Source organism: Lygodium microphyllum, chromosome 18, assembly GCF_053477565.2.
Source record: "Lygodium microphyllum isolate KBCC chromosome 18, Lygodium_microphyllum_v1.1.10, whole genome shotgun sequence".
Classification (NCBI taxonomy): Eukaryota; Viridiplantae; Streptophyta; class Polypodiopsida; order Schizaeales; family Lygodiaceae; genus Lygodium; species Lygodium microphyllum.
In genome coordinates, this window is record NC_141152.1 from 131,528,544 (window position 1) to 131,540,887 (window position 12,344).

Below are 12,344 nucleotides of genomic sequence, written 5' to 3' on the forward strand. Positions count from 1 at the left end.
TCAATGTTCAGAAATATAGGTGCAGCATGTGCCAATCACCCAGAACAAACACCAGATACAAATGCATTACCTCTGTAATGTCCCAATTGCCTGATGGAGAGGAGTCTTGTACACCTGATCTTACTTCACCATCATTCAGAGATTCATCTTCCCCTGGTTGTCATCAAGCATGAAAGTACAAGAGGCAGTATCAGTGGGTTTCATGCACCTTCATATTAAAGGATAAGCTGAGTCTTCTTCAAATTTTAATTTCAAGCTCAAGTGACTACAACTCATAGCAGCCAGAAACGTCTGAAATGTTTAGAAATGAAACGTTAGAAACGTGTTTCGTAAGTTTCTTTCGAGAGGGGGGTAAAATAAGAAACACAAGATTTTTCTATAAAGGGTTTTTTAATAGTTTTAAACTAGGGAAAGATGTTTTAAACCTCCATGGAACTTTCTCTTAAACAAAAACAAGTCAATTGAGCAAAAGTGATAAAACATGAAACAATATAGTCAATTCAAAATAACATGTTACACATCCATGAGCCACAATCCATTGTTAACTATTTTTAAAGATTAATCTTTGAATAAGCTGTACTATAATCAAACCTTAAACATCATGATCATTGATTCATACATATCACAAAAAGAAAATTGGAAGACATTTTACATAGCCCATGTGCAAATAGCAATGGAAAATGGGTGAATGGGTGAAGCGGCAATATCACGATTCTCATTTCAAAACAAGTTACAAAATGACAAAATGACAAAATCCAAAATGAATCATGATACATCATAGATAACTCATAAATGAAACTAGAGTCATATAATGAACTTCCCAAACAATAATGGTCCACGGACACTACACTAACTAAGTGAAAATCCCAAGAAGGTAAGACTCTAGAGTCTAATCCAAAATCATGAACCCTCATGAGTTATGACTCATGAGTCACTACTTAGACTTATCATCATCACCATTGCCACCATCATCCCCATACTCATCCTCCTCACTCACACTCCAATCATCCTCCATGTCATTTATGACACTGGCTCGAGCACTAACTTCTACCATCCTACTAGAACCTTCTTTTGGAATTGATGCATCAACACCCCTGCCCCATACTCATCCTCCTCACTCACACTCCAATCATCCTCCATGTCATTTATGACACTGGCTCGAGCACTAACTTCTACCATCCTACTAGAACCTTCTTTTGGAATTGATGCATCAACACCCCTGGGCCCTAGATCTTATTTGATGCTGAAGCTGTGCTCTCTCTGCTGCAAGTAAGGCCCACACCTCATCATCCTCATGTGTAGGATGCACCAATTCTTCTAAGCGAATTTCCACCATGAAGGAGTTGGGGGGTTGATCTCATTTGGTCCCTTACAATTCTGTCTTTTGCGTAGGACTATTGACAGGGCAGAAGCGGGCAGGCACAAAAGCGAATATGCAAAGGAGATCTATTGAATGAGAAGTCCTCATCATACAAAAAGCCTACTTTGTTTATGTCCAGACCATGCTCCAAGAACTGATGAAGTACTATGGACATACCATGACAAGTGGTGGCCATGCATGACAATACTTTTTAGTGCCGCTATTGTTCGTCCTCACAGCCTATATTGGCCGATGGATCTGACATGTCTAATATAGCGATGGTTTGGAATAGAGCTTCCACTGGCATGGAGCCTATTGCATGCATTGGTCTGATGATCTCTTGTGGCACTGAAGGTCTACTATGACTCATACAGATGATCTCATGTGGCACTCAGTTTTCTGTAATGCATGGCAACCATGAAATGTGTTTCACCCCTTGCAAAAACTGAAACACATTTCACTAATGAAATGTTTTAGTATGCAGTGTTTCCCCTGCCAAAAAGGTTCTATTAAGAAATTGCTGAAGCCTGAAAATACGCACTTTTAAGCGTGTTACTCTGTAAAGCTCTCCTACCTGTCAAGTCACGCGAGCTAACCCACCCTCCCCGTCTGATCGTTGTGCCCCGCCGGAACAGCGCCATCGCCAGCGTCACCCCTCCTCGCCATCGACAGGACCATCACCACTCCCCTCGTCATCGCCTGCGCCCCACCCCTCTCGCCTTCGCCAGGGCCCCCATCGCTAGCTCCCTGCGCCACCATCTATGCCCTCGCGTTGCCTATCCCGCCCTGCCCCCCCCCCCCCCCCGGGCCTATCTTTTCCTCCCCTCCAACCCCCCGCCCCCCGCGTGCTGCCCTGCCGGGAGGCCTGGCCCTTTGTCAGGCTGTCACACCACCACCATTGAAAACAGAAATCTCCCCCTTCGCCATCGACACCCCCCCCCCCCCCTCCAATTGCTCCCTCCCCCTGCAGCAATTCCCCATCCAGTAGCACAGCAGCGTGATAGGTAGGTTCTCCCAGAAGGGACGCACAATGGAAACCTATGGTCAGACGCCGGCGCACTCAACGAGTGCCCCCCAGTCAAACACCTTGCGCGTAGTCCTCTCTGAGGAGCAGCTCTTAGCCCTCTGAGCTAAAGAGTTGGAGCTAATGGAAACAGCGATTTATGGTCAGGTAGTAGGACATTCCCCAGCCACGGCCCAGCTTCAGGACTGGCTTCACTCCACGTTGCGCATTGGCACAGCGCAGATCATGGAGGCGGTCCTATTGGGCCAAGGGATCTTCATGGTCCGGCTCAGCTCGGCAGATGCAGCTTGCGAGCTACTCACCAGTTCACCATGTGCGTCCACGAAGGGGGTCATATACATGGTCCCTTGGTACAGTGGCTTTATTGTGGAGGCGTTTGCACTCCACAACAGATTTCTTCGGCACCCGGTCACCCTTCTTTTCCCCGGCCTAGCGATTGAGTATCGCCAGTTGGTGAAAGACTTTGGACGGCTCTTCAGCACTGTCCTTCCCGCGTCTTTCGCAGATGCAGTGACAGCAGCAGGAGTCTCAAAGGTACGGGTGGCAGTGAAAGAGGTCAAGAATATCCCATAGTTCCTAGAGAATGAGGCACGCGGGCACTGCTTTAGGCAGCAAGTCATTGTGACTGGGCAACCAGGGCAGTGCCTGCGCTGCCACGACTTTGGGCATCGGGCAGTATGTTGTACGCGTTTCAGAGCCAAGGCGGCTCCACCCACAGGTCTGCAGGTGGACGCTGACGCTTTCACACGGGTCTAGAGATGACAGAGAGGGAGATGGCAAGGGGGGGCGCAACCAGATCCTCAGACCCAGCCTCGTCAGCAGGGTGTTGGCGAGCGAGCGACCCCCTCTCGGCAGAGCACTCCACAACCCCCCCTGTCCGCCCCACTCGATAGGACCGTAGCCCCCACATTCTCCACCCGCGCCACAGACTGCCTCGCGTGAGTTCCCACAGGCTCCTCACCCCCCCTCCCCCAACATCCCATGCCCCCCCTCCCCCCCACTGACCTTGGCCCACAGCCCCCCCTTGCTAGGGCCACCCTCCCCCCCCCCACATCCGCCATGCATCTCTAGCCATTCCACCATCCCTCGATCCTCTTCCCCCCCATCACACCCCTACCGAGCACCCCCCTGATCCGCACCCAGGTCAGGTGAGCCCCCCAGACCCACCCCCCCCTCCTCCCATAGGAGGTGATGAGCCACACACACCTACCTCCTCCACGCACTAGTAGTCTTTCCCCTCCCACACAGCCACCAGCTCATCCGCCCGTGCCACCCGCCACACCTTCCCGAGACAGGCACAGCTGTTGCGACAAGAGTTCTTCCGCAGTGGCCCATGGTCCTACCTGCAAGTTGCGGAGCACAGAGAGTTCTCACTACCTCTAGAGGTGGGGATCTTCGTGGTTCATGATTCAAGGAGGGGAAAGGTCCACCTACTAGCACCACCGGAGGACCAAACTACGCCTTTTTTCTTCAGTCATCTTATTCAAAGGAGTGGATGACTACACAGATTGAGGAGGAGTTGAAGAGTCAAGTGGCGGATCACATCTCCCAGTGGGTGGGAGATGAAGGATTAGCACTATTTGCACAACAGTGGCCAGGTTGCATGATCGACATTAATTGGTGGGCTGGCGTCGAGGTCCCACACTTGAGCATTATCTTTCGAGCCCCTTCATAATGGAGAGCTCCGAGGGACGTGATCGAGTGGCCCCCGACACAAGCGGCCCACTTCTATCAATGTACAGAGTCACGATTTTCAGCATGGCTAATAGATACATTGATAGTACCACCTAGAGCATCTATCATCCCTATGGTCTAGCCGAGGGCCACCATGGGGGATTGGAGTTCACCATCCAGACTGGCGGCAAAGCGCACTTGCATGCCTCACAGTCTCTCCTCCTCATCTACAGCATCCACACCGAGCAGATGCCTGTTCGGTCAGTCACAGGTTTCCCCATGAGCTTACATCTTGCATCGTGGAATGTGAACAGTCTCCACTACAGTGGGGCACATGGTTCCAGGAAGTTGATTGTTTGGCAGGAGTTGTAGCCTGCCCTTGCCGGACGGATCGACATCTTGCTTCTGCAGAAACACAAGCTCACCCCCGTTCAGTCGCCTACCAATCATCTTTGCCAGTGCCTTATAGGCCACTGACAGTAAGGTGATCCGTCTCCATTGGGATAGCTCCAACCGGTCTCCCCCTTTGGGGAGAAGACTGATAAGGCCTGCCGAGAGACTCCTTGGCATCTGTCCTGAGGTGAAGATCTCCTGGAAAGCCCTCAGTAGGGGATCCTTCACCACTTCCCAGTAGGTAGTGAAGAAGGCCTTAGAGAGGCCATCCTACCCCGGGCATTTTTGCCCATCCTGTGTATGGAAAGTCTCCTCTAGTTCCTTCTCTGTGAAGGGGCCTAGGAGGGAGTGTCCCATCTCCTCTGTGAAGAGGGACGAGATGTGATCCCATACCTGTTGTCTGCATCTCTGTCCTCTAGCTGAAGCTGTCTCCTACTGGAAAAGGCGTGTGTAGTAGTCAGTGGCAATCTCCATCACCTCATCTGGGCTAGAACGGGTCCTCCCATACTGATCCCGAAGGCTGCGTATCTGCTCTCCCGCGGTGCGGGGCTGGTGCACCTAGAAGAATTCCTTGCATATCGTGTCCCCCTTCCGCGCCCAAAAGGCTGCTGAGGTGCGGAAGGAGAACTCCGAGGGCTTGTCCTCTAGGCTGGCAATGGCTGCACGCGCGCACACCTTCTATGCGTGGAGGGTGGGATCCCCTGGTGCCTCCTACAATAATCTCTGCGTGGCTGCAAGGTCCCGCCGGAGTGCTCTCTTCTCCTCCCAACATTGCTGTCTGGCCTGTACGGTTGCCTCTTGGCAGATTCTGCTTGACTCGGCTAGGACCTCTGCAACCTCCTCTGCTATCTGGTCCCTCTTGTCCCACTCTCTGGTCCAAATCTGCTCTATCTGTCTCGACACCTCCTCCCTCCTATAGATCGAATCAGGGATCCGACAGGATCGTGTATCTAGGGCGGATGCTGGGGGGTCAAGTGTTAGGAGGACCGGGCAATGATCGGATAACGTGGTGCTTGCCAACTGCTCAATCTAACCTCCACAAGAGCCTCCCCTGGGGGGTCAAGTGTTAGGAGAACCGGGCAATGATCGGATAACGTGGTGCCTACCAACTGCTCAATCTGGTCTCCACGAGAGCCTCCCCACTCTCCCACATAAAACCTGTCCAATTGCTACAGTAGGGCTCCACCTAGCCGCCTATATCCCCAAGAGAAGTCCAACGACCTCTCCCTCCTGTGGAAGGCAGGGTCTTTCCGGGCGTCACGTGCTCTGACTGCAAGCAAAAAGACCTCCCATGCCTCCTGCTCCTCCCCAGCCATGTCCTGGTAATTTCTTCCTTTGCCTTGTTGGTCCTCTAAAGCCTCCAGGTTGTTGAAGTCTCCTCCAACAATCTAGGAGTCCACCTCTGGGAGTCCAGCTGCAATCTCCACCCAGAACCTGCTGCGTGCCCTAACCTCCGTAGGGACATAGATATTGAGGACTCCAATACACGAGTCCCCAATATCCAGTCTGATCCATAGAACCCTTCTTGCCACTATCGTCCTGTGGTCTTGTACACAAGTGGTGAGACTTGGGCCAATAGAGGTGCATACACCTCCACTCTTTTCGTGGGCACTTATGGTGTGCTTCCAATAAGTGTGCGAGCTGCCCGGAAGTACCTTCCCCTACGCCCAGTGCTTCCAGATATCATTCATGACACACAGACAGACTTTGTCCAGGATAGGAGCATCCAAGTCAATGTATTTACCTTCTTTGAGGCGACTGAGTGGGCTCAGCATAGTGGGCAAAAACTGGCAGTGCTACTCTTGAATTTCGAGAAAGCTTATGACAGGGTGGACTGGGACTTCCTAGAGGGCACCATGGTGAAATTGGGATTCCCCCACACTTGGATTCGTGGGGTCTCCGACTTGTACAGAGCGGCCACTAGCAGGGTTCTCATAGGTGGAAGGCGAGGAGAGGAGTTTCGGCTGGTGAGATCGGTTCAACAGGGTTGCCCCCTGGCCCCATACATGTTCCTACTCTTAGCAGAGGCGATGTCTTACTTCCTCAAGTCACGTGTGAGCAGATTATGCGGCCTCCAACTTCCAGTGAGAGAGGAGACTGAATTGTTAGACTCAAAGTACACAAATGGTACATGCCTCTATATAGAGGACGATGAGTTGATGTTGGAAAGAGTGAGGCTGACTCTTGACATTTTCTGCTTTGCAGCAGGAGCGAAAATCAACTGGCAAAAGTCGGTTGGTTTCCTCACAAACCTCGACTCCAGCACGGAGTGGGGCGTCCATCTGGGATTTAGATGGGTGAGCAGAGGGCAGACCGTCCGATACCTAGGGTTCCAGGTGGGACTCCACATCACTCCTGCCATGCAGTTTCTTCCTGTCCTTGATTCTATTTGGAGGAAACTGACCTCCTGGAGCACAGTTCGCCTCTCACTAGCCGGTTGATCCCTAGTGGTTAACCATCCTCCTAGCGACGGCCTGGTCCATCGCCTTGTGTTGGTGCTTCTCCTCATCGTGCACAAGGCAGCTTCGCCGCCTAGTGCGGAATTTCCTTTGGTCTTGGTCTGATGGCTCTAGGGACTCCAGGGCCAAGGTGGCGTAGGCGACTATCATACGACATCGATTAGAGGGAGGACTTGGGATCATAGACCCAGAGTATCAGAGTATGGCCCTCTTGGGCAAGCTAGTTGTCTGCAGTCTCACACCAGGCGAGCACGCCTGGAAGGTCTTACTACAGGAGGACCTTCAGGATTGTAAACCGAGGCTTGGCGGTGAGTGGAGGCCGTCCCTATGATCACCTTTCCTTCGCAGCCTACTCCGCGTCTGGCAGGGCCTCCATAAGGCCCTAATCCAGAGCCCCCAAGGTTGCCAGGAGGAAATAGACCGTCAGCCGGTGATCTGGAAGCTCCAGGTCAAAGATCGGGAAGGGGCTTCCACATCTAGTGGGTTGGCAGGAGGTGTATAGGATGGCGGACGAGGAGGTGCTACAGCGAGTATCAAGTTGCCCGAGAGGAGTGGAGTTGAGGAGAAGAGAGATAGACACAGCAATATCTCCGGAGTGGCTTGCCTCCCCCTCCCCCCCCCATACGAGAGCCGATAGAGTCTGGGGAGCTATGGGCAGCTAGGTTCTCACTAGCAGGCATCCCCCTTTAGGTGGCAGGTAGAGTGGGTGGCGCCCCGCAGGGGACCTTCTTCGCCGTTCAGGAGGGGGGGACATCTGGCCCTTGACAGACGGCATCAGGATGAGGGGATTGCCACCCTTTCGTGGAGGAGGAGGAGGATGGTAGGTCTTCAGGGGAAGACTTGGTGACTAGACCCCTATGTTTTTCTGGAAGGAGCTCAAGGAGTGGCGCCTTTGGATTTGGGAGGGCAGACTACTTGATGAGCTAGAGTGGGATCTAGGAGAGTCGCTATGGCCGGCCTCTACGGTTGCCAAAAAGCCACCCAATTTCCTAGAGTACGCTGCCAAGATTGGCAGACATGTACTGATGTAGGAGGATAAGGACTGGGCGCCGTCACGCAGCAGGCACTGGGCGGAGTACAGCATCACGAAGCCCTTCCGACGAAGCTTCTGGCACTGCCTATGGGATAGCTAGAGGCCGAGGAGGGTGTCGTATTTTTTATGGCTGGTGACACATGGAGGCTTGGGCGTGGGAAGTTGGCTTCCCCAGATGCAGAAGGAGAAAGGTTGCTGCACATAGCAGCCTCTAGAAACCCCAAAGCACTGCCTTTGGTCTTGTGAGGAGGCGCAGCTCGTGTGGAGAGGAGCATGCCATATCCTTCAACGTATAGCGCCCAGCCTTGGGTGTATCTCATGGGGAGCTTTCTGTGGGCAGGCAGTCAACCAAGGCCGTCACCTTTTGTATGAGGCCGGGATGCAAGATACGATATTCATGATCGAGGCAAGGTCATGCACAGTGGTTGGTCTGGAGGCTCTAACCATCCGCCAGGTACTGGAGCCCACAGCAGACTGCTCGGAGGTATGGGAGATCATAGGGAGTCTTACTGGATGGCATATTCTGAAGGCACGATGCCAGGTGGCCTTCTGGAGAGAGACTTTCAGCACATGCGACCTTAGCAGAGCTCTAAACCTCCATCATCAATTCCCTCCGTGGCCGATGGGATCAAGTGCAGGGCGAGTCCAAGGCTCATCAGCAGCTCCATGGTCACTTCATGCGTATTTGGGGACGCCAGGGTCTGTTCTTTGTGATGCAGGCAGACAGCCCCATTTGGCAATATACCCCCCCCCCCCCCCCCATGGCTTCTTGCCCCCATCCCCCCTAGACCGCCTTGAGAAGCTTATATACATGATGTGCTGGTGACTTTGCTTCAGCTCTAGCTAGTCTCTTGAGCATGAGCACTTTGTTGTAATCACCTTTTTGAGTAATATAATCAGCCACATTTTACTTGCAAAAAAAAAAAAGTGTGTTACTCTTCCATTTCAAATGATGTTTCACTTATAACCTACATAAAGGTGAAATACTTCGTGGTGAATTGCAATGTTTTGGGTGTGAAACATTTTGCAGTTAACTTGCTCTAACGATCATATGTGGCACTGAAATTTCACTACAAGTCATCATGTGTATCGTAAGAAACTCAGTACATCACAAATTGCTTTATCTGACTGGGCAAATTGTGAAAAACGGCCAATCAGAGATCATGAACCACATAGTCACCAAACACACCCAGTTAGCCACCACCATATTATATTTTGATGTATTATATAAACATACAAAATATCAAATAAGAAAAATTTGACAATTCTAAAGGTGGGGTCTTCGTTCGATAGCTATATAGAAGACCTGTCGATTATCGAATATGATCGTAGACTTTGGCTTTCAGACATGTCCCCAAATGTGGCTTGTACCTCCTTCATCTTTGTCAACTCTTTGTGAACGCTCCCTTACAATGTAGAAATAAGGTTTCTAAAGCTTAGATTGACTAAGGTTTTGAAACCTTAGATCAATTGAGATTTCACACCTTATGTTGAAGTATTGCACTTTTCTTAAAGGACCTTATCCCAGAGCAAAGGAGGTGAAGGGTTCCAAGTATGTGTCTAAAAGGTGATAAGAAGCGAAAATCTAGTGTTGGTTGTAGCATCATGAGAAACTAGTGCGATAGACATTGTAACTATAAAGATAACAAGTGAAAGGCAATTGATATAGCACTAATTGCTGTGCACGGTGACCAACAAATACCAATGTTTTTAGTAGGAAGCATGTGAACAAGTGAAATACAAGTGATGCTAGAAGGGATGTGTGTTGACCACTGTAAGGTATCAAAGAATGTGTTTCACAAACATCATGCAACCTTGAAATACAATGCTACATTGAAGGTGGTTGTGACTCATAGGATGTATTAACTGTCTATATTCCCTTCAATCATAAATTCTTCAACATATAGGAATAATGATTGACTTGAGCCTCCATGAAAACAAGCACATGTTGATAGTGATAGGGGGCTGCCACTAGGAATTTGAAGCATGCCCCTAACAAGATTAGCTGAAGGTGATGTTAAAGCTTGGAAATATGATGCAACAAGCAATGATACTAGCAATCAGCTCCCATCTACGACAGTGTCCTTGAGTCCATTCTGCCTACAACTAATGCGGAATCGGAATCTAGCTCAAATGCTGGCCAATGAAGAGAAAAGACTTGCTCTCTTGAAACTCCTCATGTCTGTATCCTAGACCTCTAACCCAAGCTACTTCCCTCCAAGTCATAACCATAGCCTTTGATGTCAAAAATAACCTAGAGGGCTCTACATCACACCTCTTGAGCTCTAGACAATCTTCAAATTGCAGACTATGGACTTGACATCAAAAATCATGATATTGACACCAAGGACAGTGCCTAGGCCCACATGAAAAACAATAAAGACAGAAAATCTTAAAATCACTTGCATATCTTGGGGTTTTCATCTCCTTCAAGAAGAGTATCATCATAAAGATTGATTGAGTTCTTTGGTTTCTCCTTTAATGGAAGCTTAACATTGTCTTCATACACATGTCTTCAATGTCAAGTCTTTTTTGAGCCTTTAAAAACACTTTTTCTATGGGCAACCCCTTCTTTTCATACTCCACAATCTGATCAAGACATGAAGATAAAGCTATGGAGCTATCTTGAAAATCTTTCCCCTCCACATCAAGACTTGGCCAAAAACAGTCAAAATAATGGCTAGTGCACCCTGAGAGTCACTCTAAGTAAGGTGAAAAAGTTGCTTCCGAATGAATCAGTACAGTATCATAGGTCAACCGGCATCACAATCTGACCTAGCTAACCTACCTTCTCCTTACCATGTCGTTCCAACTTGCTAATAACAATGAGAATGAAAATGAAAAACAACTGACTATGACGATTGTAAGTACATGGTACTACCATGTACAAAAAGCACTCTCAATGATCCTTCAACTAAACTATAGGATCCCACCCTAATAAATATGACTCTAGAGAAACAATATACCTTCCTTGAGGCAAGAATATCTATGTTAGGGTGATTCAAGACATTAAGTCCACTAAGAGGTGGTACTCGTTTCTAATGACAAGCAATGATGGCTCAAATCCGCCAAAGGTAAGGATATCACGACAACGAGGTGCTCAATGTCATAGTATATAGAGTGTGGCTACCTTGTGTGGTGTGAATCCTCTAACTCGTGGATGGTTTGGCAATGCTGCTATACCTATAGCATCCAGTGAGCTAGCTATGGAGCTAGCACTAAAAACATATGTAAGAACCTCTTGGCTCACTACCTCTGCCTATGTCTTTGTCTTGCTCCTCAAAAGCTTATTTGTGTACGCCCTGAGCTCCAATAAGAACATTCCTATGCATCTCTGATCCTCATACTCCATCACTGTGCAAAGGCGATAAGATCTCCCTCTAACTCAACCTCCTAATGGCATAACTAGTAGATGTGTGCATCCTCATACATGTGAGTTTATTGTTATGTCTCAATCCTGAGCTGGTGTGATAATGTATGTATCTATGCAATAGCAGTGTGTATCCATGGGAGGTGAGCATCCATGTATGATGGCCTAACAATCAAGGCCTTTGCCAACACTGTAAGAAATGGTGCTAATACTCTACTATCTTTATACCAACGGACTCTAGAGCATGCAAGCATGTATGATCCGTATCAATCTTCACAATATTTGACCTAATAACTCAATTCCACTCTGTATAAGTGAGATCTAAGTATCGGCAATCCAAACTGTATTGTAGTGGTAGAAGTGCATCTATCTCTAATCCATGTGTTCTAAACCATAACTGATCTTTGCAACTCAACAATGTGTATTCCCACTCTCCACTAATTGTCTAGAGAAAGTCAATGCCAATCACAAATATCTATATCCAAGGAGCTCCCATATTCTCAATAAGTGACTTACTGACTGAAATAATGCCTCTATGAATACATGTGCTACTCCAATGTCTGCTCTAACAATCTTAAGGGGAACCAATGGTTTGCTCTATATCGTACAAGTAATCATCATCACTACTGGCCTCTCAACACTCTTCTAGGTTTTTTCCCAAAGACATGGCTCCAATATTAGGGATCCATATAGCAAGGTTGGGGTAACCAATGTATCAAGCAATCACAGTTCAGTGCAAGATTCCTAGAATTCAGCATATGTACATTTTCCCTAAAGTGCTCCAAGTGTTACATGACCTCTATCCAACCTAATTGTTGCAATGAATTGAAATCAAATGACATGATTTATGAATGTCTATAAAATGTCAAAATGACCTATGAGACCAATGGTTACAATCGTTTGTATGGTGACTGTATTGTTAGGAAGAAAATAATAAATGTAAATAAAAGACAAATAAAATAAAAAGTCCTACTTGAATTTGACTGAAAATACCTTCAACCATGTTGACTCCAAGTCTTGGAGCTCCGAAT

At 48.5% G+C, this 12,344-nt stretch overlaps 1 protein-coding gene across 4 annotated transcripts in view; it reads right to left on the bottom strand.

Annotated features, from left to right (window-relative positions):
- Positions 1-12,344, bottom strand: part of LOC148021388 (Trimeric LpxA-like enzyme) — a 148,676-nt gene that overhangs the window by 44,590 nt on the left and 91,742 nt on the right. For all 4 annotated transcript variants that reach the window (XM_087699247.1, XM_087699248.1, XM_087699246.1 and 1 more), the window contains one exon: positions 71-153. In XM_087699247.1, coding sequence (XP_087555373.1) covers positions 71-153 — 83 coding nt within the window. The remainder of the gene's footprint in view (positions 1-70; positions 154-12,344) is intronic.